This window comes from Mirounga angustirostris, unplaced genomic scaffold (assembly GCF_029215605.1).
Source record: "Mirounga angustirostris isolate CCGP_5_RB_7025 unplaced genomic scaffold, mMirAng1.0.hap1 SCAF_16, whole genome shotgun sequence".
Classification (NCBI taxonomy): Eukaryota; Metazoa; Chordata; class Mammalia; order Carnivora; family Phocidae; genus Mirounga; species Mirounga angustirostris.
The window spans coordinates 32,457,177-32,479,911 of NW_026991724.1; the positions used below are offsets into that span (position 1 = coordinate 32,457,177).

At 52.4% G+C, this 22,735-nt stretch overlaps 1 protein-coding gene across 6 annotated transcripts in view; it reads right to left on the reverse strand.

Moving 5' to 3' along the window:
* Positions 1-22,163, reverse strand: part of NOD2 (nucleotide binding oligomerization domain containing 2) — a 34,678-nt gene extending 12,515 nt beyond the window's left edge. For 2 of the 6 annotated variants that reach the window (XR_010408316.1, XM_045891140.2), the window contains exons 1-6: positions 22,064-22,163; positions 15,968-16,434; positions 9,115-9,220; positions 4,745-6,560; positions 812-895; positions 508-591 (exon numbers count right to left, since the gene is read on the reverse strand). Coding sequence is in view for 5 of the 6 variants with exons in the window: in XM_045891140.2 (XP_045747096.1) it covers positions 508-591; positions 812-895; positions 4,745-6,560; positions 9,115-9,220; positions 15,968-16,426 (2,549 nt within the window). In the remaining variant the exon portion in view is untranslated. Of the gene's footprint in view, positions 1-507; positions 592-811; positions 896-4,744; positions 6,561-9,114; positions 9,221-15,967; positions 16,435-17,333; positions 17,490-22,063 lie in introns of those variants that run through there. The other 4 variants (XM_045891139.2, XM_064581928.1, XM_045891144.2 and 1 more) reach the window with 4 other exon arrangements.
* Between the last annotated feature and the right edge of the window lie 572 nt (positions 22,164-22,735).

Sequence of the window (22,735 nt, forward strand, 5' to 3'; positions counted from 1 at the left end):
TGATTTAATGGTGTCAGGAGAGAGACTCCAGTTGAGCCAGGAGGGCCAAGAGCAGCAGAATCGCAGACTTCACAGACTGGAGTACAAAGCCGGACCTGCCAAGCACTGAAAGGACCTTCTGAGAGCTTTTCGGCGACTGGCTGCCACCGCCGTGGGGACAGGGGACTGATGCGCACCTCTGCCCACAGCCTGTGCTCAACATGCATCAGTGAGCTGGGAAACCCCAGAGAGCTCGTGACACTCTTAGACACAGGGAAGGAAAAGGCCCTGGAAACCCTCTTCAGCCCTGGGGCTAAAGGTCAAAAGGCGGGAAGCCCTCAGCCGAGCAGAGCCGGTCCAGAGTTTGCTGGGGAGGTCAGAGCATTGGCGAAACCCTGCTCCAAGGCAACGCTGGCCCTGTAAAGCAGCCAGGAGATCAGCGGCCCAGCAGAGGCCGAGCCAGGGCCAAGGCCAGGGCCAAGGCCAGACCAAGCGGACTCAGCTGTGCAGCAGAAAGGCAGCCCTCACCTTAATGCCAAGAAGTTCCCCTTGCATGCAAGGAGCCTGGCCATGGGTTGTGCACAGCCATCGGTCAGTTTGTTGTTGAAAAGCCTGGAAAGTTCCAAAAGGGAGGAGCCATGGAAACCAAGCACGGCAGTCAGTGACCACCCCAAGCCCCGGGTAGCCGGGTAGCCGGTTCCCTCAGCACAGGAGCCGCCCGCACCCTCCGACCAGGCAGACCTCCCCTGGCCCGGCTCACGGCCCCGGTGGCACGGCCTGGAGCATGGCTGGGGGCACGAGGCCCCACGTCCGCAGCCCAAGCCCGACTTACGCTAACTTCTGCAGCTGCTCGCTCTGCAGCGCATGCTCCACGAGCTTGCAGACACCTCGGTCGGAGATATTGTTATCTCGCAAGCTGAACAGAAGACAAAACAAATAAATTTGAAAATGGAGCTGACGAGAGAAAAATCAAATAAACAAGACTCCCGGAGAGATTTGCACGCGTGCCCAAAGTGCCATCGTCTGGGCTTCTGGAAAACACCGCAAAGCACTGAGCACCCCAGAACAGAGGAGATGCCCCCATCCCTGGTCTGGGTGCCAACGCCATGCCCTAGGTGGGGGACAGCTCAGCAAGCGGGGACCCAGAGCTCCTGCTAAAGAACACTGGAATCCTCAGGGTCACTGGCCTAGTCCAAGGAACGGTTTCCAGCTTTGTAACACAGAAATGATCTTCATAGCGGCCTCACAGAAGGTTCCCGAGGTGGGTGGATGTGGTGGGAATTAGCCAGCCCCCTCCCCCGCAGGAGGTGATGGTGGGCACTGGAGGGCAGCATCCCCCAAACTCACCTGATGCCACGAGATCTTCAGAAAGCCTCTCTAGAATACAGACTCTCAGGCCCCTCCCCTGGAGCTGGTGATTCTGTATGTGTGGGGCGGCGGGGCCCAGGGATCTGTGTATGTTAACAACTGTGCCCATGATCCCCTTGTTCAGGCAGATCGGGGACACCCTAACTTAAAGGTTAACAACGTGGGCTCTGGAATCCCTCAGTGGAAATTCGGATCCTTAGCAGCCACTTACTAGTTATTTGCTGCTCCCTTCCTCAGTAAAAAGCGGGGGATGGTATTCCCAGCCCCACCTGGCTGTAGAGTAAGATTTAAAGAGACAGTGCACATAAAGCCCTGTGAGCACCTGGAATGGGTAGAAGCTCCCTATAATCATGACCGCTCGCGTGCATGGAGTGCTCACCTAAGCACTTCCCAAAAGTAAAGGTATTTAATCCTCACAAAAGCTCACCACGTAGGTACTACCATGATGTCTATTAAGGGGAAGGAAATTGAGGCACAGACAAGTGGAGTGACAGCACCAAGGTTGCACAGCGCCTAAAGCATCTGGACCAGGGAGGTCTGGCTCCGAACCCCACCCCTGAGCATGACATCCCCTGCCTCTCCCCCCAGGCCTTCTAGGGGCTCCTAGAGCCGTGATTTTCAGGCTGCAGGTCGTGACCCGCTGGTGGGTCATGAAATCAACTCTGAAGAGCCCAGCAGCATTTTGAAAAGGGAGAAAGAACAGAAGAGGGCAGAATGCATCCGAGTTTACACCGGAAAGTCATTTTGTGAAGTTTTTGTTTCAGTCTTAGATGCCTGTGTGCCTGCTTGTAACTTCTCTCTCACGGTGGGCCACAGCCCAAAAACTGTGAAAGCCAGCAGCCTAGAGTCAGAGCCAGCATCTAAAGAAACCTAGATGGGGACACTCTGTAGACAGGTTTCCTGGAGGCTGCGCATTTCTGTTGGCATGGAAACAATTCAAGTGGGAGAGAGGCAGTATGGCTGTGGGGGAGAGGAGTCCTCCCGCTGTCCACTAGCCTCTGTCTCTGTCTCTCTGTCTCTCTGTCTCTGTCTCACACACACGCGCACACACACACACACACAGGAAATGCCCAAGCAGCAACCTCCAGGTCCTTTCCCCTCCCACACAGCACTGGCAATTTCGGTACAGAGAGTAGAGAAGTGGGACTTGGTCAAGGTCTTTTACGGCTCATGGAAAATGAAGCTGGTTCCCACAAACCACCCGACCTAGGGAATGAGAACCACTGCGGATGGGCCCTCGAATCTGCATTTCCACAAGCTCCTTTTCACCTACGAGCAGAGCACTGGAACCTTCTTCTGAGAATAAAAACAGACCTCGAGCCTCCCCTCAGCCCTTTGACACATCCTGGGAGTGACGTGGGCTTTCCTTAACTGAGGAGAGGGGGTCCGTTCATTCTAAGGATGGACTGGTCTATAAGGATCATCCAGGCCAGTGGTTCCCGACCTCTTGGGACTCGAGGACCCCTTTGAGGATGACGGGTCCACTATTCAGAAAAATGCACGTTCATATTTTATCAAGAAAATGACTTCCACAGACAGGTCTCAGACTTCCTGAGTGAAAATATGGGGATTCCTCCTTCCTGGGGAAATAGAGTATGGTGCTGGCCATCTTCCATTTGCCTGGCCAGATCCACTTTCCCCTCTCTGCCTGGCTCTCGGTCCTGAGGGGCTGATGCCCACGGATGACAGCAGCAGGTACCCTGAGCTAACTCCCGGTTGGTTGGTCAAGGCAAGAGTGGGAAGGGGAGGAAAGGCCAGGACCCCCACTCTCCCAGCTTTCTGTAGTCTCAGCTCCTACCAGGCAGCCTTCTCCACACCTGCCCCCCAGCCCTGCCTCTCCAGGCCTGCGGAGGGTGACAGCCCCGTCCCCACCCCACCATCACTGGCCCCAGGACCCTGCCCTGTCCCTTCTGGCTCTTCCTAACTGCTGCCCAAGCCTCTGTAAACACTCCCTTTATTAAACTCTCTGCAAATGACCCAATTTAAATGTGTCAACACTATATCCTCTTGATATATTCATAACATATATTATCTATAATATACATGTTAACTATATAAAATATGCTACATATTATTATTATTACTTTACATTTATAAACTTATGACATGGACCCTATGTAAGGGATAACACAGGCCACCAAGTTTCTAATAGATAGGCATATGTTTGCTCCAGAGGAAAAAAAAATCTTGCTGCTCTGGCCCAGAGAAGGTGTGTCATCTTAATAGATTCAAGGAGAGGCTTGTCCCTTGCTTAGAGTCAAATAAGGTCATCTGGGATAGACCAAAAGCCCCAGAAAGCTGTGAGTAGATTTTAATGTTAAGCTACCACTTCTGCTTTCTCGGAGGTTTTAAATAGGGAGCAGGACATGCCCTTTCAAGGCAGGGAGGAAAGTGGGGGAGCCTGCAGCCAGCTGGCTGCCAGACCCGGCCATGCCCTCTGCTCTCACCTGGCCCTAGACGTGGAGAGAGGCCCTGTGGGTGCGGGAACGGACGTTCCAAAGGGGGAAGGAAACCTCACACCTCCAGACGGGGGTCCGGAAGCAGTATGGGTGACAGCATACCCTCATGGGTGCCGCACTGCATGCAGGATGAAAGGGCAGGTGCAGGGCGCCTGGGTGGCTCAGTCAGTTGAGCATCTGCCTTTGGCTCAGGTCATGACCCCAGGGTCCTGGGATCGAGCCCCACATTGCGCTCCCTGCTCAGCGGGGAGTCTGCTTCTCCCTCTGCAGCTCCCCCCCCCCGCTCCTGATCTCTCTCTCTCTCAAATGAAAAATAAAATCTTTAAAAAAAAAAAGTGGGGGGCATGCGGTGCAACTTTGCAGCCACTTTCCAGCTCTTGGATCCTGAAATTCGCATCTCATTGGGATTTTAAAATCTCTCATGGGGCCTAAGTCACCTCTAAATTGTGGGGGGTTCCTAATAACACACACATATGACACAGAACTTTGCGTGTCACTTCAAGGTTCCCGTGGAGCCCCGAAACCTGTCCACGGGCAGGCTGCTTGTGGGGAGCAAGGACTTGTCACAGGAAAGATGTGATCTGTTCAACCCAGCTCTGCCATCTCCCGTGTCCCACCAGACCAGTGACTCTGCTTCTCTGGGCCTCAAACGGAGGATAACGGGGAGACGGCCCCGGGTGTTCACCGAGATGAAAGGAATTAATTGCAGGAAGCGTGTAACACAGCGCCTGACACGCGGGACACTCCATACGCATGGCTGTCATCATCACCAGGAAACTAAGCCCCGCCCCCACCCCCCCCCAGCGGGGAAGGGGCGGGGCTGGGGTTGCCCCGGAGGGGTGGCGGGGGGCTGGCCACCCGGCCCCTCCCCCCCGCGCCCCGCCCACCTCCCACAAGGCACCGAGCGCCACACCCAGCCTGCGTCGCCCCGCACTCACTACAGAGCCTTGCAGACGTCCAGGCAGGGCAGCAGCTGCTCCACACCGAGGTCCCCTACAGAGTTGTGGTCCAGCTGCAGGGCCACGGGCCGCCCGAGGTGCCGCAGGACGAACGCCAGGGCGGCACACTCCGCAGGGCCCACGCCGCAAAACGTCAGCTTCAGGTGCCCGACCTTGAGCCCCCGCACGGCCTGCCGGGCCAGCTGCTCCTCCTGCATCTCGTACAGGCTCCGGATGAGCCACATGAACCCGGGCATGGCGTGCATGCTCTTGGCCTCCCCTGGCACGGCCTGGGGGATGGAGTGGAAGTGCTCGTGGAGGCTGCGGGACAGGCAGCCGCGGGTGCAGGCCTGGAGCTGGAGCAGGGCCTTCTCGGACGCCTGGCCCTCGGCCAGCAGGCCGCCGTGCTCCCGGGACAGCAGCCCCGCCAGGAAGGCTGCCGTGATCCGGAGGTTGTGCGGCTCGGCCTCCCGCAGCAAGGCGGCCGTGCCGCCCTCCTGGCCCTCTGAGCGCGGCACGCACATGGGGGGCAGCAGCCGGGCCAGCAGCGAGCTGCGCGGCCGGTGACAATTGAAGAGCTGTCTGAGCAAGGACGGTGACAGGTCAGCGCTGAGCACGAGGTACAAGGCTGCAAAAAAACACTGGAAGGTGATGTGCAGGAATTCCAGGGAGGCGGCGCCCCCGGGCACAACGCTCTTGGCGTGCACCAGGAAGCCAAGGGAAATGTCCTCCCTGTCGATGTGTGCCGCCTGGAGCTGCTTGGCTGAGAACAGGTAGCAGCACGTGCCCAGGCCTGAGACAGCCAGCCGGCCCAGGCGCAGGAGGGTGGGGAGTCTGCCTCGAAGCAGGCCGGATCCCAGACCGCGGGGCACCAAGTCTGGGGGGGAGGCATGCAGCAGAAAATGCTGCAGGATCAGCAGGTACAGATCCGTGGTGGTCTTTGGGGAGCCCCCGCCATGCAACAACAGTTCCTGGTGGCATCTGGACACCATCCAGGAGACAACAGGAAGGTGGCACAAACCATGCAGGGCCGAGGTCCCTTTGAGCAGGCGGATGAGGCGGTCGGCCACCCCCGGATCACGATGGCGCTTCCTCAGGTACAGCTCGATGCCCTCTTCGGAGAAGCCCTTGAGGTGGAGTTCCAAGCGCAGGTACTTCCTGAGGAATGCGGACACCGCATCAGGTCGGCTGGTCAGCACCTTGCGGGCATTCTTGAGCAGGTTGCCCTGCAGAAGGTTGAACAGCAGATTCTGGACAGAGGTGGGGTCGGTGGGAGAGCAGTGACGCTCGCGATCCGAGAACCTGAACCTGAACTCGTCAAAGCCATCGAAGGTTAAGAGGACACGGTTGGGGTGGTCGAGGAGGAACTGGAAGACGTCCTGTTGGCCAACGTCAGGCCAACAGCAGTGTTCAAAGAGCAGCATCTGCACAGACAGCGGCTTGACCACACACTGCAGCTGCCGGCAGCTGAATGGGAAGACGAAGAGAAATTCCTGGAAGTCGCGCCCTGCAGCCCACAGCAGGTGCATCTGCTGCAGCAGCGTGGTCTTGCCACTGCCCGCCTCGCCCACCACCAGCACAGTGTCTGCATCTTCATTGAGGTGGCCACGGGTGCTGAAGAGATCCTCCAGGCCCAGGGTCACAGGGCTCTTCTGCGGGGCTCCGGCCAGTCCCACCTCTGTCCAGATCTCCAGAACATTCTCTGTGTATATTTCCTCCAGGCAAAGATTCTCAGCCCCGTCATAGGTGCTCAGGAAGCGAGACTGAGCAGATATCGTGGTCCTCAGCTTGGACATGTACTTCTTACATGCGGCATCTGGAAGACCGAAGAAGAGGCGAATGAGGTAGGACGGTGGGGAGGATGGGATCTGACAGAGAGGGGGCTGCATGGGGGAGTGTGATGTTATGCATGAAAGAAGAGCCAGCACGTGCCAGCCCTGGCTTCTCCACTTTCAGGTTGTGGGCTTTGATGACAGTCATGTAACCTTCCTAAGCCTGGGAATTCCACCCCCTCCCCCCTACCTTGGGAAGTGGGAAAATGGTGGTCCCTACCTTATAGGGTTTACATGGAGCAATTAAGATAATTCATGTCAAGTGCTTCATTCAGCATCCCACACAGAGCTCAAAAGATATTAACTAGTGGTATTATTACTACTGACATCAGGAAGAGCTGTAGTTTAGAAGGAGCACTGGGCTGGGATCAGAGGACCTGCACTCCGATGCCTGTCCCACCATATTGGTTAGATGGCCTCCGAGAAGCCTCTTCACCACTCAATCTCGGCTGCGTCTTTCTAAAGAAAAATACAAGGTGTATGAGCCTGACAGCCCAGTTTCTGAAGTCAGATACGCCTGGGTTTGAAAGTTGGCTCCATCATTAGCTTGCGCAAGCCACTCAACCTCGGTATACTTATCTCCAAAATCAGGGACAATCCACACCATGAAGGATTGTTACAGGAGGAAATGAGATAAGATAAACTTTAGAGGAATGTCTGACATATGGTAAACTCTTGAAAGATGGTATTTATTATCGCGATACTGGTGGGTTTGGTAGGCATAACAGTAGCACCATGTCCTAATCCTCAGGATCTGTGAATATATCACCTTACTTACAAAAAAGGGACTAGATAAATGTGATTAAACTAAAGAGATAGGGACATATCCTGGGTGATCCAGGTGGACCTAGCACTCTTTGGTCTCAGGGGCAGCGGGGTGCCTGGGTCAAGCACTTGGACAAGAGTCCTTGGTCACTATTCACTTCCCCATCCTCTTCACATAACCCTCGGCAACCCTCTTGCACGTAGGGTGTGTCCACAAGGCAACTGCTTTTCCTTTACCATCCTAATAACCAATGTGAGCAAACTACTTCCTGTATCAGGGGTTAGTTCCTCTTTCAGGGAATGGGGAAGTGGTAGTCCAGAGCCCCCAGGGTGGGGGGACACTCGAGCATCATGATTTCGCTGCTCCCAACCAAAGACCAGCCCCCTTGTCCTCACCTCAAAAGCTAACAAGTAATTCTCACAGAGCATACTTAGCATACCGAAGCTATGTTTATGGTCATCCAAAGCAGTTGCCCCGTATTTGTGTTCCGTCTTCTGTTCCCAGAGCTGATGGTCATCATTGCTCTTAAATCTGGATATACCAGGAGCACTGAATGTAGATACCATAAAATATACACCTGCCTTTCTAATTCCCTGAGTTCTAATGCAGGTTTTCCAGACACGACCCACCAATAAAAAATTCTCCAGAAAAACAGGTATCTCTCATTTGAAAAACAAACACAGGTCAGTCGTCCATTTTGGATTGGTCACTCTGGGGAATCTGACCCCATGTCACAGAGTTACAATGCATGAAAGCCAGCTGGGCTTGATGGTATCAACAGCAGTCATTAACCAAGGCCCAACCCGGGCACAGTGCTCTGTGATGAGCAGCCCCTGTTGGACACTGATGTCTGTGCCCTGTTCTCAGGGAGATGGTGCACACCAAGGTACGAAGCACAAGCTTCTAGCCATCCCTCCTGCAGGCATGCTCCCTGCCCTGAGGGTAGAGCCCAGGGTGGTAAATCTATCCGCTAGCACCACCCACAGGTCAGGGGCCCTCACTGCCAATGAGCAATCCCTATGGTGATGGTGGAACAAGACATACAAGGCTCACGCCCTCTCTTTACAACTAATGATCTCACCTCCCAAGAAAAGGGGAAGCGACGGTGGAGACGGTTTAAAACCAGACACATCCTCCTCACCTCGACCCCCGCTCTCCTTGCCCCAGTTTTCACATCCGTAAAATGGAAAAAATGACACGGATTTCTCAAGGTTGCTGCAAAGGACAGATATGGTAAATAAAGCCTTTGCAAGGATGCCTACCACGTGCCAACTGTGGGATCCGAGCCCCTCCCGTCCCTGGGTTGGGTTGGTGGCCATGTGCAACGAGAGAGCTACCACGTTATCTAAATCCATTTGGTCCCAGAGTTTCTCATAGTGAGTAGTTAAATTGCAGAAATCAAGAGGTAACAGCCCTATCTCAAAAGTGTATCCCTTTCAGGACAGATAGTAAGAGTTTGGCTGGTGAGGAAGACCTGTCTTAGCTTCATGGCACAGTAGGCTCCAGTTATCATGGTGCAGCTTGGGAATTAACAAAAGATAACCCTAATATTACACATGGTAAGCCTCTCAATCCTCCCAATAGCCCAGTGAGTCAGTGGTGGTGGTGTTATCCTTGAAATCAGGAAACTGAGCCGTAGGGAGGCCCGTAGGGCCAGTAGGTGGAATTCTAACTTAGGACAAGTCTTGCTCTGGAGTTCTGCCCTTAACCAGGAATCCGTACAGCCTTTCTTTCCCTTTCTGATGAACTGAGAAGAACATATAAGTATATACCTTCGAAAGGCAGGGCCAACGGGACTGGCAATTCCTGAACATGACGTAGAAGAAAGGCAGCCAACCCATTCACCTTCACTGTGGCAAGATCGAGGAGCCTCCTTGCCTATGGGGAGAGCAAAAGTCAGTATCTTTCCAGAAAGGTGGATGGAGACGGTATGGGAAGGTTTCTACCGATCACTACAGTTTCTTAGGCATCTCCCTTCCACCACAATAAGAGGCCAGAAAAACACCCCAAAGCAAGAGGAGTTTGAAGAAGACATTACTAGGTGCTGCGTGGTGAAGCGAGCACTGGAAAACACGCACCCGATCTGTCTCTCACTAAAAGAGGGAATCACTTAAAAAGGAGAAAAGGACATAAATCCATAAACCTGCAAGGATAGGAAAAACAACTCTGGAAGCAAGAAATCATTTGGAAGACAGGTGATTCCATGGAGCCCCAAGGCTTGGAATACCATCACTGAGCACAACCCCCACATTTTCATCTCCAACCTGAACTGCTCCCCTGAACCTTGGACACACACACCCAAAACTGCCTGCCCACCATGTCCCCTAAATACCTCCGACTTAACATATCCACAACTAAACTCCTGGTCTACACCCGCCCCCAAACCTGCAGCCTTCCTCCTTCCAGCTAATGTCAACTCTACCCTTCCAGTTGCTTAGCCCCAAACTTCTAGAATCACCCTGGAAACTTCTCCTCTGCAATCCACCAACAAACCCTGTTGGCTTGACCACATATCCAGAACAGCACAGTAGAAGTATAATGCTCGCTGCCCAGAGGGTAGACACAAATGCGAGACGTATTTGTCATGTTGAGTCCTCCAGTAGCCATATTTTTTTAAAGTAAAAATAAATGAAATCCATTTCAATCATATATTTTATTTAGCCCAAGATAGCCGGAATATCACCATTTCCACATGTAATCAATATAAAAAATTACTAAGCTATTTTACATTCGTTCTCCAGAACAGAATGCCACTGCAGACCAGCCACATTTCAAGTGCTCAATAGCCACATGTGGCCAGTGTCTACCCCACTGGATGCACAGCTGGAGAGCCCTGCCCCTTTTTGTCCCCTCCTCTATGCCACCGTCTAAGCCACTATCATTGTTCACCTGGAAAACAGCAAAGTCTGCCTAACTTGTGTCCCTGCTTCCATCCCTGTCCCCAGAATCTATTCTCAACATCGCAGGCAGAGTGTCATTCTTTAAAAATAAAAGTCAGATCATACCTCTCCTGTTACAAATGTCCCAGCACTTCCCTCATTTTCTCAGAGTAAAAGCCCAAGTTCAACAGTAACCTACAAGGCTCTAAACAGACCAAAGTGCTGTCTGTGACCCTCAGGATCCTGCTTAACGTCTCTCACTTCACCTCTTATTGATCTTCCCCCTGCTCATTCCGCTCAGAACACCAGCCTCGGGTTTTCTGGAAACATCAAGCATGCTCCCACCTCTGGGCCTTTGCTGGGGCTGTCCTCTCTGCCTGGAATGCCCTTTTTCCAGCTGTCCACATGACTCCTTCCTTCACCTCCTTTAAGCCTTTGCTCAAATATCACCTTCTTGAGAACTCCCTGACCACTCTACTTAAAATTGCAATCACTACCTCCACCCCCTGTAACTTTCAACCCCCAGACCCACTCTGCTATTCTCTATAGCACATCCATCACCTTCCAGCATGCCCTGTCACTTGCTTCCTTTTGCTTATTATCCATCTCCCTGCACTGGAACATGAGCATCTCCAGGACAAGGATTTTTGTCTATTTTGCTCATTGCTGTATCCTCAACACCTAGAAGAGTGCCTGGCACAGAGCATGCATTCAAGGACTTGCCAAAGGAATGAATAGTAATATTCTTAGAAGAGCCCAGAAAGCCAGATCCTAAGCCAACAGTGGGTTGAAAACCACACAATGTGCATCTCAGACTCTATAAAGATCTCTGGAATTAAGAGCATCAGGTACCTCCATAATCAAAGGAAATGATTAAAGTAAGGAGGGTTGAGTCAACATGGTTTATAAAACAGATCTCTGGTTCCCCTGACCCACTCCAAGCCAACAACAACTTTTCCTGCCCTGCCATGGCAAAGTGTGGAGATTTATATTCTGGAAAGGCTAAAACAGGGTCCCTGGACTGGGAGGTACCAGGCACAATAAAGGAGATGGGCATCATGCCCCCAAAGCAGGTTTAAATGACCATGTGCAAAATGAGTGCTGAATGCAGAGACCTCTCCCCACCACTATCACCACCCAGCCCTCTTACTCACTGGGTTCTCACAACTCTGGAAGTCAGACCTTTACCTCCAGGCTGGTAACTTGACCAACCTAGGAGGAAAGGTCTAAAGATACAAATACCATCACTTCCCAAAATGTCTACAGTGAAACTTGAGGCAGACAAGTTTCACCTGTAGGCTCTGAGTTTCCAGAGTAAGATTCAGGGAGTATATTTCAGTCATGAGCGGTCAACTAAGGATCACCACATGCCCAAAGAAAGTATCTCATATGGGAGATTGAGGCCAAATAAGTGGGGAAGGGGAAAGCAACTTGTGGGATAAAAAGGTTACGCAGGGTGGGAAAAAATCTGCCCTCCACCAAAAACAAAACAAGACAAACAAAAAAACCACGTATCATTATGGTCCTTAAGTGAGACAAGAAATTGCATCCATGAAACAAGAATAGGATGCTATAATAAGAAACATTTTAAAATAGCTCTTAGAAATTAAAAGTGATCACAAAAATGAAAAACACAAGGGCACAAGGGTTTAAAGATTAAGTGGAAGATATTATAGAGGAAGTGATAAAAAAGGACACAGAGATAGAAAATGGGCAAGAAAGAGAAGAAAATTAGGAGATCAGTCTAGGAGTCCTAAAATTCAAAGAGTAGTTCCATAAAGAGAGAAAAGAAAAAAGAGAAAGAAATCATCAATAAAGTAATCAAGAAAATCTTCCAGAACATAAAAGAAACTGAGTTTTCAGATTCAAAGCACCCCTTGAGTGCCCAGCACAATGGAAAAACACTATGGCACATCACTGTGACATTTCACAATGTTAGGGGGCCAAAAGAAAATTCCACACGCGTCCAGAAAGAGTTATAAAAGAGTTTTGGAATTTTAGCAATTCTTCTCTGGAAGAGAGCAGATAAGAGAGTAATAATCTCAAAATTCTGAAGGAAAATGATGACCAACCCAGAATTTTATACCCAGCCAAATTATTGACCAAATACGAGGAAACTTGTAGCTATATAAGAGCTTAAAATTTAACTCCCATATACTCATTTTACAGTGTGGGGGAGATACGATCTCCCAAAATAGAACAAACCAAGAAAAAGGAAGACAGATTACTCAGGATAGAGGAAAACCAACACAAGAGGACTATCAAGGGAAATCTCAGGATGATGGATTTACCATAAGCAAAGGGCCACCAGTTGAGGCAGACTGGAGCAACGTGACTCAAGACTCACACAGGACCAGGACAATTATTTCCTAGATGTCCAGGCAGGCCTGGCTCTAATCCTTATCTATACTTGGCTTGTCTGCACCGCAGGCTAATATCATTCTTTCTCTCCACCCCTGTGGCCTGGGTCAGTGGAGGACACTCATTTCACCCCGCAGAAGTGTTTGGCCTGGCCCTATTCCTGGGAGCCGGAAGAGCCTTGGACAAGCTTACAACTGACCCTACAGAGCAGCCCACTTCCTCTGACTATCCCTGGACATCTGGCTCTGACTCAGACCTGCCCTACCAGATCCTCCAGCTGTAGTGAATGCTCTGTTTCTCGGGACTCACTCAATGACCTTGCCCACTGACTTCCCAGCAGGAGCCCTTAGAAAGCCTCCAAATGGTAAAGCCAAGACCAAGTCCCTGAGGCCCTGTTCAGCTTCTGTGCTCCTGGGAGCCTGCCTCCAAGAAGGAGAGGCAGGACTACCCTTCCCTGACACCGCTATGCTTGTGCTTGCTAGAACTTTTTTAAAACAAAACACATTGTTTGGAGAATTATTGCGTAAGGTGTTAAAACTATGAAGAAAAGCAAAGAAATGACTTCACACAAAAGTCAGGCTAGGGGTAGCAATGGAGGAAAGTACTAGTAACATTCTGTCTTCATGTGGGTGATGGGAATGTGTTTATACCACAACATATGAAATTATACACTTTTCTGCAGGCATGCTACATTGCCCAAGTTAAAGGTGTTGGAGTTAATGTCATAAAAGAGTCAAGCATTTCAGTCTGACACTCTGGCCCTAGCAACTTTAGCAGGTGCATGAGTCAGATGGAGAGCTGGCTTTATAGCCTCAGGTCTGCTAGCAATGTTATACCCGACTGTGCGAGGTCACCACATGAAGCCCCAGATTTCAGGTCAGAAAGAGAAGATCATTCGCTCTGGGGGCAATCAGGCCTGGATTCAAACTGTAGCTGGGCCACTTCCCAGACGGGTGGTTTGGGCAGTTTCTCCACTGTTAAAAAACAGCAGAGCCAACACGACACCCTGAGAAGGTCACAGTGTGGCTTAGAGATCACAACCGTCGAGGGCTATGGACCATGCCTGGCACTCACTCAGTAAATAGTAGCAGTGGGTCTTTTAGGGATCTAGTTCTTCAACTTGCATTTTGTTTCATTCCACAGCATTTTTGGGTGCCCAACCTGCAATCCATGACACCTGCCTCTTTATAGGAAATTACAAGGTCAGCTACAAGAGTAAACAAGGCAGTCCTGGATTGGGAGGATATGTTGGTTGGACATACCACAGTGCCACCCACCCTGAATCAGAAATTCAACCACTGAAGGCAAGCCACCAAGTTAGAGAACCAAAGGATGCCAGACCTCAAAGAAGGCTCAGAGAGAGCTGGACTCCAAAAATGTAAACCTCAGGCCGCCCAGTCCCTCGGGAAACTCCTACGACCCTCAGAGGTCTTGTCGGCCACATTCTCTGCACAGTGCCAGTGATGGGTGCTTCTGCTGTCCACCTGGCCTTTTCTTAAGATGTAGTCTTAGCTCATTAAAATGCAGCCTTTCTTCTTTCCTAATACTAGCATTTAAGGTTATACATTTCCCTCTATGTTCCACTCTAGCTGTACCCCATAAATTTTTATAAGTCAGATTCTCATTACTGTTTGGTTCTGAATTATTTTCTGATTTCCATTACGATTTCTTCTTTGGCCCATGAGTTACCCTACTTTCTTTTTTCGTCAATCCAAATACTTCCTCTATGCATGCCCTGTCTCCTCTAGGCCCAAGGCTGCCTTCTCTAAACTGCTCAGAGCATCCAGGCTGGACCACACTACCACACTGTTGAACACTTGATCAAAGATGACAAGACACAATCCTTTCACTTCCCGTATGGGCTGATTCGATCTCCACAACAGATCACAAAGACACCAGGGTAGGTGCAACAACGAACATGTTTTCTGTAATCCCCACAGGGCCAGGCTCAAGGAGCTGGTGCTCAGGGTAGAATTGTAGGTTTCATGTGCACTAGTGAGTAACGGGAGGGGCCCACACCACGCGTGCTCTGTAAATACGCAGCCACTTTAAGCCAGCCTTAAGGATGCACTGGCTTATCCCATCAGTCTCAACCTAGACTCACCTAATCACCAGACCTTTTTTTAAATAGAAAAAAGACTAGAATAAAGACTAGAAAACCCCCCAATTTGGCCCATCCTAACACTGCCATTTAATTCCAGTTCATTTATTCATTCATTCAATAACTGAGGTGTTTCATCAACAAGTATTTATTGAGTGCCTATTTACTGAGGACAAGAAGCTTTAAGAGCCCAGCACATATTAAGCATCTAAATAAATTCTGGCCAATGGGGCGCCTGGGTGGCTCCGTCAGCCAAGCGTCTACCTTGGCTCAGGTCATGATCTCAGGGTCCTGGGATTGAACCCCACATCGGGCTCCCTGCTCAGCAGGGAGCCTGCTTCTCCCTGTCCCTCTGCCCTCTCCCCACTTGTGCTCTCTCTCTCTCTCTCTCTCTCAGATAAATAAATAAATAAATCTTTAAAAAATAAATAAATAGATTCTGGCTGAATAAATGAATGAATGAACAATGAACAAGCGAGTCAAGGTACCAGGTCCAGCACGGCACTTCCATGCCATCAAACTACTGTTCTGGGCATCAGTTCTCCAATATATAAAGGGGCATGTCAGTGATGGTTCCATCTGTATCACAAGAGCCCAGAGGGTTGCTATTTGGGGTAAAATGAAGAAGGAATTTCAAAACTACCCAACAGACACTTTTCTGGTCTAATGGAATGCGTTTTCAGAGGGAGTTACACCCCAACTCTGAACGTCTATGAGCCATTGCAAGTTCGTATCAGAAATCCAATGTAGACATGTGAACAACGGTGGTCCATAGTGTGCTAATTATTAACGATTAGTAATTAAATGTTAAAGTATCTATTAAATACAATGTAATAATTAACTATGAAATACAAAGACAACTTAATGAATTTTGATGATGTTAAGCTGTTAATTTAAGACAGCCAAAAAGCATGCAAGTACAGAATATCACCAATAACACAACAAATGGTGGCCAATGGGAATGTTAACGAGTGGTTACAATGCGCTAGACACTGTTCGAAGGGTTACATGAATCAACTCACTGACTTTTCCTGAGAACCTTACTGACATTTCACAGACGAGGAGAAGAGACAGGGGAGATTAAGGAGGGAGAGTTTCCACAGAGAAGCCCCAGCATCACAGAGAACAGGCCCTGAACGACTTCTACCTGCCTGGTGACCTTGTAAGGGGGAAGGCCAGCACCTTTGTCTCCCCACGGGGCTGACTCCCTAAAGACAAACCCGTCCTGGTGACTAAGCACCCTTTTCCTGTGAATTCTGATTACCCAAGACAGAAGTGCCTTACCCGCTGGGAGGATGTGAAGATGGGCAACCTGATTTCATCACATTCGTACCGGCTGATGAAACCGTGCTCCCACGCCAGATCCAGCACGCCCTCCACATGGTTGTAGAGTCTCCTGACGATGGCTGGCCGGTGACTTTGCAGGTCACGGGCTGGGTGGGGCGAGTGGGGATCCCAGCAGCCAGAAAGCTCTGGGGCCTGGCAGTCGGTCTGGGCCTCCCGGATGGCCGCGACAAGCTGTTCACAGCCCCAAGCGCCCTTATTCCGGACAGTGTCCAGGAGGCGCCTGGCCAAGTGCGAGAGGGGCTGGCCCAGGAGGCTGAGTCCCTCGTAGTCTTCCCAGGAAAGGACTTCCCAGGAAAGGAGCCAGTCCAGGATGCTCTCGAAGCCCTCCAGGGACCCTGAGACCAACAGCCCCACCAGCTGACTCCTCTGAGCCTGGAAGTCCTCCTGCGTGCACATTTCATAACCTGGGGAGGACAGTGAGGTCAGGACTCCTCTGAAAGCAGGCAGGGGGCAGTGGGGTGAGGGGAGGAGGACAAGTCAGCCCCACCCCAATCCGAGGAGGCCATGGATCTACTAGGACATTACCCAATCCAAGCTCCCCCTTGTGCGGATGTACAGACTGAGGCCCAGAAAAGGCAATAAATTGGCTCGAGGTCCCACAGAGAGTTCAATCACGGCTCCTGGTTTCCATATCTGCACTTCATCCCTGGCTTAAGAAGCCTTAGTAAGTCTTGAGCTGATAGTCGAGCAATGACTCCCAAGGGATTTGGAAATTAACTCTCTTTGGGACCTTATGAGAGGGCTCCCCCCTGCTGGTTGGATTCAGGCTGACGGCTCTGCTCTCTCCAGTAACAGCTGATATTTACTAAGCACATGCAGAGTGCTGTCAGTCAGTCTAAGCGCTTCCGCATGGGAATTCATTCAACCCTCCCAAGCACTCTGAAGGAGCTGCTATGATCAGCCCCATTTTACAGATGAAGAAACCGAGGTACAGAGAGGCCAAGTGACTTGTACAAGGGTTCCCCGTCAGGTGAGGTGGAGCTGGGGTTTGAACCCAAGCAGTGTGATTCCAGAATGCATGCCCTTAATTCCCCCATATTTGGGTTCCACCACAGGGGTGCCCCTGAACCCATGCCTGCTAGGGTAACCTGCTGCGACCCCAGAGGGCAGACCAGAACATTGCTATAAAGAACTCAGCCCAGGTGAAGCAAAAATCAGAGCGCACACTAAGTCATTTCAAAGCTCAGGGGAGCACGGACCCCAATTGTCACTGCCTCCTTCCCAACTGCCCCCAGGCCCTCCCTTCCCTCCCACTCCCTCGCCACCACACATTAAATGCTGTCATCTCTGTCGGGGGGCTTACTCTGGGCTCAGCCTTCAGACTCTGGGCTCTGGAAATTTGAGAGGAAGTGATTTCTCTGAGTTTCAGGCCCCGGGAGCGTCCCCAAGCAGCAGAGAAGATCTCTCAGTGGGAGCCATTCCGCGATTGTCACAGGGACCAGGGACGTGGACGGGTACAGTGCCCAGAGAAAGTGAAAGCAAAAGGGAAAAAGAAGAGGAACACTTCCTTCTTTTTACAAAACAGGGACATTCTGAGATACTCAAGGGAGCAGACGCCAAGGTGCTTGGAGATTTTGCATCTCTCCTATTTGCTGTTTATGTGTCTTTCCCCCTTCTTGGCCTGAGTAGAAGCCTGGGTCTTACTCATCCTGGCCTCCCTAAGCTTGGCACAGGGCTGGGCTTCGGGGAGGCATGATGGGAATGCTCATGAATCAAAAATCCACCGAGGAAGAGGAGGGCCTGGAACATTCTGTGCCTGCCCTCATGCCAGCCAAGGGAAGTGAAAGGAGATGTCTCCAACTCAGACTGTTGCTAGCACTCAGGATGGAAGCCTTGGGCTGGCCAGGTGAGGAGACAAAGGCATGGCAGAGGTTGCCTGCGTGTCTGGCAGCTCGGGAGGGCATTCCCCACGCAGAGATTGCTCTAGGGCAGTTCTCTCTGGCCAAGCAGGCCTCCACCCTGTGCCCACTGCCAGGCAGAGGAGTCAGGAGGGTAGACATGGGAGGGGGGAGAGGAGAGAACAGGACAGGTAGGAAAAGCTCTGGGCTTGGCCCTGGCATGGCTCTCGGCTGTGGAAAGCCCAGCCCCACTGCCACCCCTGTCCAGGACCTGGGGAAAAGAACCACCCGCCCCTCCCTCTGGGAAGAGCCCAAACATGGGGTGGGCCCTCCCTCTCTGACCCCATGCCTGGATGGCATGTGTGCAGCCAGGAATTAAAGATGTTGCAAGGTTAACATGAGACCAGGCAACACCTGCTCCTTTTATCCACAGGATGCCTGAGGACGGAGAGCTGCCCCCTCGTCGGCATCAGGAGAACCTAGACCACACTCTCCCCCTGCAAAGATTACTAGGCTTGGTGGAGCGGGCACGGCCTTGAGCAGGAAGGCAAAGGCTGAGTGGCACAGGACTGCCAGGTCTAGATTCACCTACAGACCCCACCTCCCCGGAAAATCCCGAAAGGATGGTCTGGAAGCCAGAGGTGGCCAAGCCACTGTGCAGAACTAGGTAATTCTCATCAGTTCTGGTGTAAAGCCCTGGAACATTCTGTGCATCCACCATGACCTGCACTGAGAGACCCACAGTTGTGCTCACCCCCAAGGGGACAAGCTGGGAGTAAGCAGGGGCCCTTCCCAAACACACCAAGTCCGCAGCAGCTGACAAATGCTTGAGCCACACACACCCAACTGGTAACATCGAGGATCTGTGGACACCAGGAAGGAGAAGCAGGCCTGAGCCCTAAAGGCTGATGCTCACCAGCAGCTGGAAAGTCCCAACTTTTCCCTGGCTTCCTTCCAGAAACCTCAGAGCAGGAAGAATCCCCAAGGACCCATTTGGTTGGACCCCTGTCTCTGAGCAGACATTGTCCTTTCTTACTGTAAACAGGCAGGGGGAGGACCTGGCCTTGCTACAGTCCTCAAATAACCAGCTCAGGAAGTTCTTCATCATGTCTAACTTAAGTTTCTCCTGCTTTAGCTTCAATTGGGAGTGAGAGAAAACAGATGACCAATCATCCCCTATTTCATGAAAATTGTCCCTAAAAATCCAGCTTCTGGCCCCCGAATCACCCGTTCAGACTTCCCCTCTTCAGTCTAACTAAATCAGTCTATCTCTACTGCCTTTTCTTTACTTGAGTTACTACAACTTTGGAGTCCTTAACAGTCTTTCCTTGAGGAAGGTGAGGCCCAGGCCAAGAAAGAGGCATGAAACAGAGTCAAGTGGAAGGGACAACCCACGTGGGCCCTCCCTTACCCCTAAACCCAGGTCTAGGCCGAAGCCCTGACACACCTCCTTCCTTCCTGAGACCACAGCCAGCCGACTTTCTCTGGAGCTCTGAACCAGCTGATTGGCTTAAGGGCTGAAATCTCAGCCCACTGGATCCCTGCAGACAAGAGAAGGAGGGAGGCCCAGGGGAGCTTGGTTTCTCAACTGTCCTGACTCTCAGCTGGGGCCAAGCCTTCCCCGGGGCACTGGACCCATCCCTGCCCCTCCTGTAGCCCCTCTTCCGTTCCACCCCCTTCCCTGAGCTTCTCTCTGGGGGACCATTTCCCACCAGCACCCAGACTGTAGTGTCTCCATCAGGAGAGTAGAGCCCTCTCTTCCTCAGACAGCTCGAACCCCAATTCTCTGACCCCCTCCACAGCAGGACTCCTGTCTGTGGTCTGTACTGCTGTCTTCCAGGCGCATCCCCCTGGGCCCCCCAGACTGTTCTTGTCTCAGCTGGGTTCTCAGCCCTGGACCAGCTGGCTTGGCCAAAGGCGTCTATCAGAATGGCTCTCCCTCTCCTTGCAGCACCCCCCTCACCCCAACTCTGACTTCTCCTCCCAGCCTGCTGGCCGTTCCTTCTTGGCTGGCTCCTGATGCTGGGAGCCCCAGCGCTCCCGGGCTGGGTCTCTCTCCTCCATACCACTCTCTCCCTAACTGAGCCCACCTGCTCTTACAGCTCTAAATGCCAGCCCCAAATTTTATTTCCAGCTCCAGAGCCCCCGCAAGCCCCCCACTGGGCATCTTCCCAGTGGACGCCTAATGAGCATCTCGAGCATAACAAGCACAAACCAGCGCTCCGGCTCTTCCCCCTAAACAGCTCCCACCTCAGCAGCTCCAAGCTTCCGGACTCTCAGGCCAAACACCTTCGAGTCATCCCTGACTCCACCTTTCTCTCACATCCAAACCCTCCTGACCCCAAATCGGAAAATCGGATATTTTCCCACAGCCTCTCTGCCCCCAGGGTCTCTCCCCAGAATGATGACAGTGGTCCCCTCCCTGCTTCCCCCCCACACACACACCTTCTGCCCTCACCTCCCTACAGTCTTAGTCTGCTGACTCCTGAGTCAGAGCAGGTGACTCTTCTCTTCAAAGTCCTCCAATGGCTCTCACTGTACTCCCAGTAAAAACCAAAGTGGCCTTCAAGGCCCCAGGCAATGGACCCCCACTTCCCCACCCCTTCCCTCTCCCCTCGTTCCTGGAACAAGCTGGACCTGCTCCCACCAGGCACGCCTCTGCCTGAGGGCCTTTGCACATGCTCTGTGCTCTTCCCTCCACGGGTGCACTGTCCTTCCCCTCAGATATTCACATAGCTCACCCTTCATCTCCTTCAAGGCTTTGTTCAGGTTGTCACCACCTCGGAGAGGCCCTCCCTGCCTATGCTTTATAAAACTGCAAACCCAAGCCCAGCCCTCACCCCCTCTTGCCTGCTTTGTTTTTCTCCATAGCACTTCTCCCTGCCTGGCAGATCATGTATGTACTTGATTGCTGTCCTACTCCTTTCTAGAATACGAACTCCATTAACGCAGGGAGTTTTGCCCGATTTTTTTTTTCTTATTGCTATAGCCCAGGGTCTCACCCAGTGTATCAATAAAGATCATTTGAATGAGTAAAAGAATGAATTGACTCTGCATGGCTCCAGGAGGCAGAAGTGGAACGGAGCGGTGGAAACCTGCAAGCCATCGATTTTAGCTCAGTGTAATGAGAGCTGCAGGACAATGAACAGGCACCCCATAAGTCATCATCACTAGGGATGATGCAGCAGGTGGGAGGTGGGTGGGCTAAATAGGGGTCCCCTCCAGCCTCAGGTCCCAGACTGGCAAAAGGGATCTGAGTAACCAACAAACCTAGGGCCAGAGCGATTGGGACAGGAGAGCAGAGGCAATGGGAGTGTCACTCTGGTCTTTGCCAAGGGGACAGGTGACATGGCAGACAAGAACAGCCCATGGGGAGATCAAGGCCACACGAGGGAGAATCCTATGGGCTCAGAAAGAGGGAGAGAAGCAAGAGCAGACAAACAGTCATCCAACTGTGGGAGGAGATTTGGGGATGCTTTTTAGTCTGCTGGAAAGCAAGTAAGACCAGATGGCTGCTCCCCAACATGAGGACCAAAGGACAGGGCAGAAGGCACAGAGAATGCAAGGCTTTGCAGGCCCTGGTGTGGGTCCATGCAGGAAGGGATGGGAATGAGGAGGGTCTCCACACCCACCAAGGGAGGGAAGGAGGCAGGAGGCTCCCCTAAGAGTTACAAGGCCACAGGCAGGGTTAGATATCATCCAGGCACTCTCTCACCTATACCCACCCATTCACAGGCATGATGAAGATGGGGAAACTGAGGCCCAGAGAGAGGAGGAGTCTCGACTGAGAGTTGAGGAGGCTTCCTCTAAGAACTGAAATCTCATTCCCAGGCCAGCCCCGTGCCTCGGGACTTCTCATTCTGCGGGTTCTCCCTTCAAACCCGTCAGGATCGCCATACACAGCCTCTCTCCAGACCTCAAAGGCTCAAGGGGCCTGGAAGTTCTGCTCACGCCCCCAAGCCTACTCAGTCTCTGTAGCCGCTGCCCGCCAGGGGGCTCCGCTACCTCGAGACTCCCCCTTTCCTTCTAACCTCCATTTAGACCCCGGGACTGCCGAAGGGAAAACCAGGGCATCCCCTTCCCCCAAGCCCGACGGCCGGGACGGCTCAAAAGCCAAGTGTCCGGGACCCGGGGACAGCTCCCCTCGGCGCCCAGCCCCTCCCCGCGCTCCCGTGCTGGGTAGAGGAGCACTCACCGCACAGTCACCCGCGCCCCAATTCCTCCCTGCGGTCTGGGCGCAAAACTCAAGGCTCGGACTCCCATTCCTGCGCCGCTCAGGCCCCGCCCCTTCTGTCCGGGCGCCCCGCCCTAGCGCTCTGCCCACCCACCCTGCGCCGCGGGCCACACCCCTCCGGTCCGGGCGCCCCGCCCCGCGCTGAGCCCACCCATCCTGCCCGGCGGGCCACACCCCCTCCGGCCCCCCCGCCCCCCGTCCTGGCACCACGCCCCGCGGCCACCCCTGGGCCACCCAGAGGTCTCCCGAGACTGGGCAGGAGGGTAACAGGAACAGGCCTGGACAGCCCGTCAACTGGACCCGGGGCCAAGTGTGTCCCACTTAGTGAGCCACCTTTCTACTAGAGGGAACCAGAGGCCCCCTCCCGAGACACACGCCCCAGACATCCTGTGGAAGGAAAGGCTAGGAAAGCTGTGGGAGCCAGTATTAACCAAAGCACTCTTTGGCAGCCAGTAAGTCCATAGTCATCTGAGGCCTTAATATTGTGAAGTCCCAGAACAGTGTTTTCCAGAGTGTGACGGGTTACATGTGAGGTGAGAGCGGACGGGGCACTTCAAGTTCCTCTTTTTTTCCTTTCTCCTGCAAGCCTTCTGTTTAAGTTGAAGCAAGCCCTCTCTGTTTGGAACGAATGGG